The sequence below is a fragment of the Eulemur rufifrons genome, chromosome 9, assembly GCF_041146395.1.
Source record: "Eulemur rufifrons isolate Redbay chromosome 9, OSU_ERuf_1, whole genome shotgun sequence".
NCBI lineage: Eukaryota > Metazoa > Chordata > Mammalia > Primates > Lemuridae > Eulemur > Eulemur rufifrons.
Window position 1 is genome coordinate 35055063 of NC_090991.1, and position 13324 is coordinate 35068386.

At 45.4% G+C, this 13324-nt stretch overlaps 1 protein-coding gene across 4 annotated transcripts; it reads right to left on the reverse strand.

The window, feature by feature from the left end:
• Positions 1-1157: 1157 nt before the first annotated feature.
• On the reverse strand, positions 1158-11215 carry SNX11 (sorting nexin 11). Of its 4 annotated transcripts, XM_069481287.1 has the most exons (8): positions 10931-11004; positions 8820-8879; positions 7531-7585; positions 6991-7077; positions 6596-6696; positions 4735-4830; positions 4292-4504; positions 1158-3508 (listed from the first exon to the last, which is right to left on the reverse strand). In XM_069481287.1, exons 3-8 carry the CDS (start codon positions 7570-7572, stop codon positions 3235-3237), a joined length of 813 nt encoding a protein of 270 aa, XP_069337388.1. In that variant the 5' UTR covers positions 7573-7585; positions 8820-8879; positions 10931-11004; the 3' UTR covers positions 1158-3234. The 4 variants fall into 4 exon arrangements, with proteins under 4 accessions (XP_069337388.1, XP_069337387.1, XP_069337391.1 ...); XM_069481286.1 differs by lacking the exon at positions 8820-8879; XM_069481290.1 differs by lacking the exons at positions 8820-8879; positions 10931-11004 and adding an exon at positions 11190-11215 and having other exon boundaries at positions 3225-3508.
• Positions 11216-13324: the final 2109 nt, after the last annotated feature.

Here is a 13324-nt window from a genome sequence, read left to right on the forward strand (position 1 = left end):
AGCCCAGTGCTTGAGTAAGGAAGTGCTATCTCGTGCGATAGTGGTTATCTGCTGGCTTCAGCTGCGTCTCAGCTGGCTGCTGGTACGTAAATCCACAGATGCCACTCCGGTCTCTGATTTAATCCTCCTGCAGCCTGTGAGGCAGACTGGGAGCTGGTGCATTCTCATTTCTACCCCAACCCACCCTCGCATCCTTTGGGCCTACTGTCCACCCTACCCCTAGAGTGTTAAGAAAATTCAGCAAGAGCTGAGGTATACAAACAAATTCACAGACATGAAGCTAACTTAATGCCCAAATTGTCACAAAATCATAATGACCTCAAGCAAAGCTACTAGAGAGGGTAGAAGGTATCTAGGACTCAGTGGCGTGGATCTAAGGCCTCAGTAGTCAGAAAACTGAAGACTGTGAATGAGCTTTGATTTCAGAGAACAACTCTGAAAAGCTCTACAGGGGAATTTTTTTTTTTTTCCTTCGGTGTAGTGGTAAGTTTAATTTTTTAAAAGATTTTGGGGAAAAAAAAAAAAACTTCCTACAGAGCTTGGAAAGTACCTCTTCTAGGAATATATTCTACTGCCATCTAAAAACATACTTTTTCAAAAGCCACACTCAGCTCAGTTTCCTCAGCTAGAAAATGAGTGTAATACCTGCCCTACATTCCTCATTGGGCACTGATTCAATTAAAATGATGCATATGAAACTATTTTTATATTAACCCTCCCCCAACATATACACTTCCTTCCACCAGATAAAACCCCCAGGAGCTTGGGATCAGTTATCCTGGGCAATAGGAGATGATTACTAGGCTTGGACCACAGAAGTAGCCATCAGAAGAAAGGTGACTAAATCAGGCACAGAACCTGACTCAAACATCAATGGGCCACTTGTTCCAGCTAGTTCCTCACCTTTCATACAGAGGTCATCCAGCCAGGATGGCTAAACCTGAGCACACACAGGGACAGAGCAAAACATAAGAGGGGCATATGGTACTGCCTGGATGGAGAGGAAAACCCATCTTTGCTGCTTTTCTGGTAACCCGAGGCCCATATTATTAGGAAAGCTCTTCCTTTCAGAGGACATCTCCTTCCACGGCTTATACTCAACTCACTGCGAGACTGACAGGAGATGGTGCCTGGCCTTAGATTAACTGAGGTGCTGTTGTATGCACTGCTGCTAATGGATCATTAAGAAAGCTGGGAGTCAGAAAAATCACATCCATGTCTTTGAATGGCTCCTGCTGTCCCAGCAGCCTTAGCCTGCTGGCAGAACTAGCTGCTGAGCACCAACTCCAGGAAGAAAAGGAGCAAACAGAAGAAGGCCAACCCAGCTTGCTGTTTTTTGGCTGAGTAGGGAATTGACACAGACCACCTCCGGCTCTGTCTGGAAGTTTCGAGATCAGAGAGCTTCAGGCACAGCTGGGTTCACAGCTGTACCATTTGGAGCATTGGGCTCATTAATATTCATGAGCCATCCCCACCAATCGGCAGAGCGGATGCCATTAGCTTAGCATCTGTCGGGTTTTGTGAGGGTTGTGCATGGACTTTTTTTCCCCTTTTAAATGAACTTCTTTTGACATTTTGGATTTGCCTCTGTAGGTTTTCTATCCTCGCCTTGCTCTGCTGCATCATATAAAGGAGAGACCCAAGGGAGGCGGGCAGGAAAGAGGGATGAATACCAGCCAGGGCTTTGCATCTGCCAGTTGACAAACTTTATTTCTCTTTTAGCACCTGGCACCTCAGACAGGCTTCGAGGATGGAAGCAGCATCAGGTAAATTATACTAACAAGGTTCATGCCCAGAACTGTGAGAAGAGCTGGATCCCGGCTCTTTGGAAGACAACCCTTCCTCCAGTGGTGAACTTGAGCTGCACACACAATGCAGGAGAGCCGCAGTGCACAGTTCTGAACCGTTATTTCCACGCTGATAAATTCATGATTTATGAAAGTATGTACCACCAGCCCTCACTCCCTCCTTCTCTGCTACAGCTTGTTAGACACAAATTGCAACAACAGTCTTAAATACTTGCATTTTATTTCAGGCCAAAGCCCCTCAACTCTGAACTAAATGCCATGACAGTCCCACAGCATAGGCTGGTAGTAAAAGAGCCCACAGACAGGGTGGGATGGCCATAGGAGGGTGGAGTGGGTGAGAGAACCACACACATAATCCCAAGAGCAGATTAATACACAATGCCCGCGGCACTCAGCTCCTACCAGGTCTGGCTCTCAGCAGAGAGGAATAATGGCAGCAGGAGGGCAGAATGCCTCATTGTCTGAAGGAGGGCGTGTTGTTCCTCATCTCCATCCCCAGAGCCCTCTCTTCTAGGCAGAAACAAAGCCCTGAGCCCCACTGGACTGAACATACGGCCTCCCTGCAACACGGCACAGGGACACTGGCGGCTGAAGCCCTGGGGGCAGGGAGCTGTTACTAAAAGAGAAGAAAAGGATTCAAAAAAGAAAGGAGCCCACTCTAAGTCTGCAGAAAAGATAGCCATGTCTCTGCTTTATAACTAGAAGAGACTGTGTCTGCCCGGACAGCCTTTCCAAAACAAAGGCCCCTGAGCTGTTGCCTCTCTGTTGGGCTGTGGCCAACCACTCCTTTCTCATGGATGAGGCCCCACTCAGCCAGGCTGAGGTCTTGGGATAGGCCAGAAACCCCAGCGGCAGAAGTCACAGCACCAGTTCCATTCAATGCTATTAGTGGAGGCAAAGCAAGGAGGCAGGAGAGTAAATACTCACTGCCTTGTCCATGCAAGGAGGTAGGCAAGAGGCCAGCCTCCCAGAAACAAAGTGCTTCACAGTCTACAGTAAAAACAGAAGCCAGGCAAAATCAGAATACAAGTACATAAACGTTCCTGTTGGGACAATTTTCAATACGGCAGCTTAGAATCTGCCACTTACAGGTCCCCAAAACCAGTCACCTGAGGAGGTGCTCCTGGGCCTATAAACACATCATCTGAAGAAATTCAGTTCCCAGGAGAGTAAATATGGGTTTCTGTTCAAAATCAACAGCCCCTGGGCCTTATGCTTAACTTACAAACATCTCCACAGTGTTTATTCCTATGGAGGAGGCACAAGGGGCTATCATGATCGACCTCCATGCAGCCAACCTGAGCAGAGGTGACCGTAAGACACTAAACAGCCCAGCCTCCCCCTACACCTGCCCTGTGCCCAGTCCCACCTGAGTAAGTCTCCTGGCCTCCTTCTTCTCTGTCTGCCTTGGAGCAGAACCCAGAGCTCACTTCTCTAAGACTGTTTCTAACTGACCAGGGTCCAAAGGCACAGCGTGGTCCCCTCCTGTGGCCCTCCTTACAGATGGAGGAGTGGAGCTTTCCTCATCAGGTCTTGCAAAATCACAGCATGATGGTAAGGAGAGGGTTGGGAGAGTAGGACTTTCCAAGGAAGGAACCTCAGAGTCAACAACTGGAGCCCACACTTCTAAATGGTCCTTTTCTTCACTGGGTGGTGGTGAGGGAGAGCTCCTCCTATTAGATCTTGGAAGAAAGCAGCAACTGGAAAAGAGTGGACAAAGAAGACCATGAACAGATAAACAAAAATGAACAAATACAAGCGAATGGATAAACAAAATGTTGTCATATAGCCATACAAATGGAATATTATTTGGCCATAGAAAGAAATGAAGTACTGATGCATGCTACAACATGGATGCACCTTGAAAACGTTAGGCTAAGTGAAAGAAACCAGTTACAAAAGACCACATAAAATATGACTCCATTTGTGTGAAATGTCCAGAACAGGCAAATCCATAGACATAGAGAGTAGATGGGTGGTTGCCAGGGGTTTGGAGGGGAGGGGAGTGGCAGGGAGGGTAGGAGGAAAAGGGGAGTCACTACTCATGGATACAGGGTTTCTTCTGGGGTGATGACAATGTTCTAAAATTAACTGTGGTGATTGATAGTTGTACAATTCTGTGCATATACTAAATGCAAATATACTAAAAACTACTGAACTGTACACTAAAAAGGTAAATTTTATAGCAAGTGAATTATATGTCAATAAAGATATTATTTTAAATGGGGGTGGGTAAGGGGAGGAATAAAGAACAGGATAAATAAAACTTTCCTTTTCTTTCTCCCAAGGTTTCAATAGGAGCCCTGCTATTCAGTGGTGGAATAACACAGACCCACCTAGAAGAGAGAACCATACACACAGAGAACAAGGCCTTTCTGAAAGGCTATCAGTGCTGTGATGTTACTTTCCCTAACAAATGGAGACCCCCTGGCCCAGGTTACAGCAATCCTGGCCCCTGTGTTTCAGAAAAGTGCTTCAGTTACCTCTTAGGCTGGTCTCCTTTGGCCAGATGAGAAGAGCTCTGCCTCTCTTCCTGGGCCCAGCCACAGTTTGACATAGCATAGTGAAGAATGGCATCAGAAACAGTCATGGAGCTTCGGCCTTGGACACAGGCCTCTATCTCGGGCACCGAGAGCTGGCTTTGCAAGAAGAGGTGCAACTGGCTGTCTGACAGGAGAACCACGCTCTGCAGGACCCTGAGACAAACACAGGTAGCACAACACAGAGCACTACCCTGAGGATTTGCTCTTCATCACCATCCTTTGAAGGGCTTCTGGCTTGAGGGAGCCCTGAAGGCATGAGGACGCAACAAAGGTACCTACCACTAAGGTGCCTACCTGAGCAGGGAGCCCCATCCTGCCCAGCACCTTCCCCTGCCCTTGTCTTCACCCCCAGCGGACAGCACTAGCCCGGCATGTCCACTCACTTTTCGAGGAAGTGCTGCAGACCTTGTCGTCGCTTCTCAATGAATTCATCTGAGCTGCCAAAGAAGGTTGACTTTCCAGGAAGTTCAGGTACAGGCCTGTGGAGTCACATAATGTAACACTCAAACTATGTGTCACATCCAAGACAGTCATTCCAGCCCCTAATCAAATAAATCCCCTGAAAAGAGGCCCAATCAATACAATTAGCTTTTAATAAGGGGCAGGCTAACACTGACTAATTACATGTCATGTGTCAGGCACTGTGCTAAATGTTTTACAAACATTATTTCATTTAATCCTCCCAAAAACCCTAAGGGAAGGTATCAGTGTCCCCATTTTAGATCAGAGGTTAAGTAACTTTCCCACTGTCACACAGCTAGTAAGCAGGAAAGCTAGTATTTGAACCAAGTTTATGACTCCAAAACCCATGTGGATATACTATGTTGTTTATGAAGCCCACTCCCACCATCAACTATTACTTAAAAAAGAAATATAGATGTGGAGAATACTGGGTCCATGTGTGTAAATTAAGACTATCTACTCCAGTCCCAGTTCACATACTTAGAATTTGCTAAAAGTGGTTGAGCTGCAACAAGTCATCCCTTTTTTTATTTTAAGAGATGGGGTCACACTATGTTGCCCAGGCTGGAGTGCAGTGGCTATTCACAGGGATGATCATTGTGTACTACAGCCTTAAACTCCTGGGCTCAAGTGTTCCTCCTGCCTCAGCCTCCCAAGCAGCTGGGACTATAGGCGCACACCACCACACCTAGCCTACCAACTCTTTAAACCTCCCTAGCCTCTCTTAAGCACAGCACATTAAAAAAAAAAAAAAAAAAACAGGCCAGGATGGAGGATGCTGGATCTGTCAGAGGAATTGAGGGAGTTTCACCTGGCTTATTGTCTATGCCATGACAATAACCTCATCAGTCCCCCAGGTTAACTAACTGACTCAGTCACTCAACAGGCCACCTATCACCACTACAGCGTTCAGTGACCATTCTGTAGCAGAATCACTGTTCTTAGTCTCTCTACTTTTAGGACTTAGTTGGAGGGTATGGGTGAGAAGTGAATAACTGCCTTTCCTAAGGCTCTCATATGCCTCTGGAAAAGGAGCTCTGTGCTAAAGAGAAAAAAAAAATCACCATTTTTACATGTCAAGTGGACAGGACCTGTCCACACTACCTGTCAAATAAGTCCAAATGCTTAAAATGTTCTGATAATCAATGATAAGCACATTTAAAATGCTAGCAGTACATCTATTAAGCCCTAGACCAATATGTACGTAAAAAAGAAAAATATTTTTGATGTTTTTATGGTTTTGTTAGGTCTAAATACCAGAAATGAGAATTCTATTTTTACTTTTTTTCACTGATTTGAAAATATGATTTAAGAATATATTTCATGGCTGGGCACGGTGGCTCACACCTATAATCCCAGCACTCTGGGAGGCCAAGGCGGGTGGATCCCTCAAGGTCAGGAGTTCGAGACCAGCCTGAGCAAGAGCGAGACCCCGTCTCTACTAAAAATAGAAAGAAATTATCTGGCCAACTAAAATATATATAGAAAAAATTAGCCGGGCATGGTGGGGCATGCCTGTAGTCCCAGCTACTCGAGAGGCTGAGGCAGTAGGATTGCTTAAGCCCAGGAGTTTGAGGTTGCTGTGTGCGAGGCTGACACCACGGCACTCACTCTAGCAGGGCAACAAAGTGAGACTCTGTCTCAAAAAAAAAAAAAAAAAGAATATATTTCACAACTTCCTTAGTGCCTGGCATACTGCAAGTTCTCTTCATTGTCAACTCCAGTTCTCAAGTAAGCACCTAAAAAGCCAGTCTCAGACCTGAGAAGGAAGAGCAAACTCACACCAAACCAGCGTTTCTCTGTAGCTGCTTTCTCAGCCACACAAACTCACGGTAGCGACGCCGAACACAGGAAGTCTTGGCAGTAAAGGCCTTGCTGTTGGTCTACAGGAGGAAGTACATGAAAAGGGTTTAGTGGGAAAAGATCGAGTTCACATGAGCTCCCCCTCATCACCCTCACTGATGAACCAGGCCACAGTCCTGATCAGGGCCCCCAACCACAGCAAGCCTGAAAGCAACTCACAAGCATACCTCAAGCTCTCTTTCCTCTCCTCCCTCCTTTTCTTCTAAGTCTTCTCTCTTGGGCCCTCTGGGAACACCCACAAACAGGTTCCACCTCAGCACAAGCCCTCAGCCCTGGGGAGTGTCGACCCCAATACAGAAGCCTGATGCACTCACATGGAGGAATATCTTATAATCCACATAAGAATTCCAGGAGCCCTCATTCTGCACTCGGGGGTCCTGAACACGCACCGTGATCACCTCCTGTGGGTAAGAAATGCTTCTTCAGCTTCATCAGCCATACACACACAGCAAGGCAGCTTTGACAATACAGGTTGCCCAATTTTTCCACTCAGCACCAACTTTCATCATTTGTCCATTCATTCAATTCAACAAATATTTATTGAGCCCAGTGTGTGTCAGGCACTGTTCTAGGCACTGGGGATTAAGCATGAATAAGAGACAAAAAGCCTCACCCTCATGAAGCTTACATTCCAGTATATTCCAACCAATGAAAACACTAGTCATAATGGAACCTCATTTCCCAGGAATGCCTTTGCTATTGATTTCCTTCTCATGGCTTTATTTTAAGTATTACTCAAGGTATTACTGTAGGAAGAACATCATTGAGCAATAATTTGTATCTCTGCTTCCTTCCACCTCATAAATACCCTCTCCAACTTTTACCCACCTATTCCCTGGAGACCACATTCTTACCTCCTGTTCTTGGTTCTCCAACATCCTACACCAAAAGCCCATTGGAAGAAAACATCTGGTGAGGGACAGAGGACATGGCAAAAATTACGGTTAGTATGCTCCTATTCTTATCACTCTTTAGCAGGGCAAAACCCTGAAAGTCTTTAATAGAATCCCCTGGGGAAACTTAGCAACTTTTTTTGTTCTTGAGTAAAACTTAAGAGGAAGCAAAAGAAAAACAAAAAAATCCCAGCTCACACCTGTAATCCCAGCGCTTTGGGAGGCCAAGGCGAGAGGATCACTTGAGGCCAGGAGTTCGAGAGCAGCCTGGGCAACATAGCAAGACTCTGACTCTACTAAAAATAAAATTAACCAGGTATAGTGGCATATGCCTGTAGTCCCAGCTACTTGGGAGGCTGAGGCAGGAGGATCGCTTGAGTCCAGGAGTTCAAGGCTGCAGTGAGCTATGATCATGCCACTGCACTCCAGCCTATATGACAGAGTAAGACCCCACATTAGCTCAGTGCCAGACTAAAAACCCTGGAGGATTTGCCTCCCTTCTCAGACCACAGCCAGGACCCTCAACTAGGCCACCTCTACCTAAAGCATGTTAGGGTCTACAGAGAGTTTGTCTCAGGAAGCCAGAACAGGAAGGTTCAGTTGTAAAACTTTTGCCTTTGAGGGCTGCAAGCACAGCAGTGTCTGGCGGGCACTCAGATCACAGTTTTGAAAGTGAGCCTAACAGTGCCCCCTCCCGGCTATTTATAGACAATCAAGTCTCCACAAACAAAATGCTCCTGTGTCTCTGTCTTGCTAACAACGAGTCACCTTCCCAGGGTGAATCATAGAGCTGGAGCACTCCAGGGAGCACCTACATGAGTAGTCCAGTTGGGACCTTCCCTTATGCAATCCATTCTCCGGAACCTGAGCCAATAGTTCTAATCATTTCCTCTCTTGACATGCCATCCAGTCTGTACCTCTGCCCAAGCACCCCACAGCTGCACAGGTTGACTCAGGATGTGTTCTGCTCCTTTGTAAAGATTCATTAAAGCCTCAGGCCCTGAATTCCCCCCAGTGTGGCAGTTTACATGTATAGCAACATCGCCCACTCCAACAAGGGGACCATGAAGGCTGCAGCACAGGGTTACTCAAGTCCAAAGGGGCCCATGATGTCACCTTCTGTTAAAATACAGCACTAATCTTGTTACTTCTAGAACTACTCCAATGGCATCCACCCTGGCTGCCGTCTACACCCCCTTCTCCTCTCTTAAGAGCGAAACAATAAGGTTTAATTTCCCTTTCCAATTTACCTTGAAATGAAAACTGACTTCAGCCAATATGTACTGCCAACAAATGATCCAGGCTGGCTCCTGGGAAAACAAGACTATCTCTAAGCTCTCCTTCTCCTCCCCCCATGCCTATTCACATACCCGCTCATTTTTACAGTCCCACAATTAATTTTAAATACATTCTCTTATTAGTTCTGCCTTACCATTAGAAGAGTATGTAATGAGTTTCCTTCTATTTTATGTTTTGCTAACACAAGGCTAACGTTTCAGAAGAAGGGGAACTCATTTACACAATGAAATTAGCAGAGCAAACAGCTTTTCCAATTCTTTCCAATATACCAGAAGGTCTCTCCACAGACAGACACTGCATGCAGAGACAAAGCTACATGGTCTATGACAAAATTGGGTTACACTGTTGAGCAAACCCAAGGTTTTGTGATTTCAATACCGTCTTAAACAGTGTTCTTGCTGACAATCTGATTTTTCATCTGATGCAGTCACTACCTCCGAGGGGTACTGAGCTGAAAGGTAGAAAATTCCAATTCCATAACAACCCATGTATAACATTCCACATGTAAGCAGTCAAATGGCTGTGACCAAAAGGAGCAGAACAACTTGCTGTGAACAATTAAGCTCCTTGTATTAAAAAAAATTTTCTTCTTTTCTCTTTTCAGGCATATGGTAAATTGCCAGCACAGGAACAGAGTTAAATATTCTAAAGTGTCTTTTCACAAAAGTAACAATAGCAAAGATGATGACAAGGAAATCATGGTCATCCACACTGAGTGGAGCTTCCACATCTCCTGTGCCTTGAAAGGTTTGCCAAATTCGAGACCATAATTTAGTAACTAAATGACCATCATACCCTTGGTCTCTAGAAGAGTTGGCATAGGGCCCTGCACTACCTCCATGAGGAAGTTCTTTCCTTTGAGGCCAATACCACTTAGAAACAAATAGCTATAAACTGGCTTTAAAAAAAACAACTCAGGACCTCCAAAATGCTATATACTTAAATCTAAGGTTAAAGGACACCAAGAAAGTTTCAGTTTTAACTTTCCATAAAAACAATGGAAAAGTACAACAACCTACATTCCAAGTAATCACTTCTAGCAACCACTATTCTCTATCAGCTTCCTCCACAGAAGAAAATGAAGCTCAGTTCTGCCTTTGGAGGAGAAGCAGGAAGTTCTTAACTTCAGCTCTATGATCTGGGAAGTGGGTCTGTGTGTCATCCAAATATACAATCAGTGACCCTCTCAGCTAGTTATGTAACTTACTCAGTGCTAACTACATTTCCTGGGCCCTTTTCAACACATCTGAAGTTTCCTTTACCTGCTCCACCTCTACCAGCACCAACAGCTCTGGTGAGACCCTGGTTGTTTTCTGTTTACAATCAAGATTCATCGTAAAGCTTTCCAATGTCTTAACAATTCAAGGCTTTAGCCTCACTATTTTCTCTCCCATTTAAACTACTTGAAGAGACAGGTTAAAAAACAAATGGTGTGATAAAAGCAGATTGAGCCGAGACTCCTGGCCTTCTTATTCATGCTGGAGCCCTTGGTGCCAGATGGCAGATGGCAACTCAAAAAGCCCTCCTTCCTAAATACCTACAGGTGTAGAGGAAGCTCCCCTGTCTGACCAAGCTCTGTGTGATCTCAACCAGTTATATTCCATCTTTTCGTCCATCTGTAACCTGCTCCTCCTTCCACTTGGAAGGTAAGTAACAAAAGCCAACCACAATCTAGCACAAGTCTCCTGTGTCCGCATAAAATACTTGCCATTGTCCCCTAGTCCCAGCTGTGTGGGTAAATGTCCCCTGATTTTTACTACGGCCACTCCCCCTCCATTCTTAACGAACTAGGAGCAAAAAGGCCACATACTCTCTTTTCTTTGCCGGTTAAGCTTGGGGAGCAGGAAAGAAAGATACCTTATACTTTCAAAGTAAAAGGGAAAATCTAGGTTTCCTTTTTTGGATCCCCAAGCTCCCGCTTTTATCCCGGATGGTGAGACAGATCCTTCCCCAGGATGTAAAGCGAGACCACCATCCCAAGTGCCACTACTGACGCTCAAGCCCGCTCCTCCTCACCTGAGAGCAGCACCCACTCCCTGGGGCCCCGCCCACGCCCCCTCACCTGAGAGCAGCACCAGCTCCCCACAGCGACACCGCCCGCGCCCCACCATATAGCCAGAATCACGGCTTCTCCTTCCGGGTGAGTTGCCGGTGCCCCGGTGCATTACGGGAGATGGCTCCCGACGCGCTAACCCCCGGTGCCCATGACGCCCCGCCCCTGCAGGTCCCGGCTGTCAGTGGCGATTCCCGCTCCAGAGCAGCGCAGCTCCGCCCCGCCCAGGCCCCAGGCTGGAGTCTGGATTTTCCCCTTTGCAACTCACTTGGGGTGCTGGAAGGTGGACGCGGGTGCTGGGCAAGGGGTGGCAACTGGGCTCCGGCGTCGAATCCAGGGCCGCGTCCCGCCCACCGTCGTCAGGTGCAGCCAATCAGCGCCCAGGGAGCATCCTTAAAGGTCTGCAGTGGGTCCTGGCAGCAGAGAGGTTTGAGGAGGTTGTCACTCTCCTGCCCTTTCTAAGAATGTCACCGGCTGTCGAGGTGGGGGTGGAGGGAGGGAACGCCCATATTCCTGGAGCCTAACTCTGGAGAGAGCCCGCATTTGAACCCCGTAGATTGCAGTTCCCCAGCGGAGCTATCAAGGGGACTCCAACTCAGATTCATAAAGCCGCAAATTGATTGTCAGAGCGAAAACCGGACTTGAGAGATTCCAGCAACTCGAATTGCACTCGCCGAAACAAACCCAAAGAAGGATCATGCAACTAGTCAGTAAGCAAAAGAAAGCCGTTGGATATGTTGAGGACCATTTTGGCGTTGTTGAAATGTCTTTTAACAACTTGTTTAAAGATAATTTTAGCAAAGATATTATCAAGGAAAAAGTTATGGTCACAGATAAAAGCCCTGGAATTAGACGACCTGAACACAATACCCATCACTACACAGACTGTATGTGTGGCCTTGAACTGGTTCTAAATCTTTATAGGACCAGTAAAAAGTACAATGGTAGTTTCCTTATATGTAAGGTGGAGATTATTGCACATGACCTCAAAGCAGCATTTCTCAAACATTTTGGTCTCAGAATTTGTTTACACAACCCTTAAAAAATATTAAGGACCCCAAGGAGCTTTTGTTTATGTGGGATATTCACTGAATTAGAAATTAAAATGAGAAATCAAAAATACGTATTAATTCGTTTAAAACAATAAGCCATTATGTGTTAACGTATTTTATGAAGTATATTTTCCAAAACAAAAAAATTAGTGAGTAGAGTGGCATTGTATTATAATTTTGCAAATCTCTTTACTGTCTTGGCTCAATAAAAGACAGCTGGATTTTCATATTTGCTTCCCCATTCTCTGTTGTGCTATGGTGATTTGGTACATGAAGAAAATCCAGCCTTACATGGATATACGGTTGGAAAAGGAGGAGTATTTTTAGCCTTCTCCAACAATTGTGAATACTCTCCTTTGATATTACCAAAACTCAACAAATTGTAGTTTCTTAAAGGTTAAGTGCAATGGGGAATCTGAAACCATTTGGAAAATACTGGTACAGAGTTATTCAGGTCTTCCAATGTTAATGTATTTCATTATTCAATGTAAAAAATCACATTTATGGCCAGGCGCAGTGGCTCACACCTGTAATCCTAGCACTCTGGGAGGCTGAGACGGGAGGATCCTTTGAGCTCAGGAATTCGAGACCAGCCTGAGCAAGAGCAAGACCCCGTCTCTACTAAAAATAGAAAGAAATTAGCCAAATAACTAAAAATAGAAAAAATTAGCCAGGCATGGTGGCACATGCCTGCAGTCCCAGCTACTTGGGATGCTGAGGCAGTTAAGCCTAGGAGTTTGAGGTTGCTGTGAGCTATGCTGATGCCACAGCACTCTAGCCCAGGCAACAGAGCGAGACTCTGTCTCCAAAAAAAAAAAAAATCACATTTATTAAAATCATCACTGATCTCATCAGGAAAGTCTCAGGAAGCTGTCAGGCTCACTGTGGTAGATGTCATATTTTCCAAAATTACAATTTTAGCTTGAAAGCTCAAATTTTATCTTTTGCAGTAATACTTTGATTTTCCTTGAAGTGGCAGGCTCATTTACTTCAAACGCACAAGTCTGAATAACCATAGTTTTTCTGTCAGTCATTCTTCCAAGTAAAAATAGTGTTCTATGAAAAAAGCAGCTAGTTTAACTCATACATCTTGAACAATTTTACAATCATTATACTTCACTAAGCAGCAGAAGTGCATACCTCCCATTTCGTCACATAGAACAGGAGAGACAGGTACTCTAGGAAAGGGATACCATAAAATTATTTTTGTTACTTCATCAAGGATAGTCTTAAGTGCAAAAGGCTTTTGTAATTCTTCTATTGCATGTGTGGTAGTGAAGAATACAGTGACTAGGACAAGTTGATGCCACTGCCTTGATTCACACTAAGGTGCAGGCAGTTTCACCCACTG

What these genes read in the sequence shown, in the direction of transcription:
- SNX11 (XM_069481286.1), bottom strand. Translation starts at nt 7,572, where the DNA reads ATGGGCTTTTGGTGTAGGATGTTGGAGAACCAAGAACAGGAG. An exon ending in ATTATAAGATATTCCTCCAT is followed by an intron (nt 6,697 to 6,990) that starts GTGAGTGCATCA and finishes TTCCTCCTGTAG; the next exon opens with ACCAACAGCAAGGCCTTTAC. An exon ending in CAGAGAAACGCTGGTTTGGT is followed by an intron (nt 4,831 to 6,595) that starts GTGAGTTTGCTC and finishes GTGACTCCACAG; the next exon opens with GCCTGTACCTGAACTTCCTG.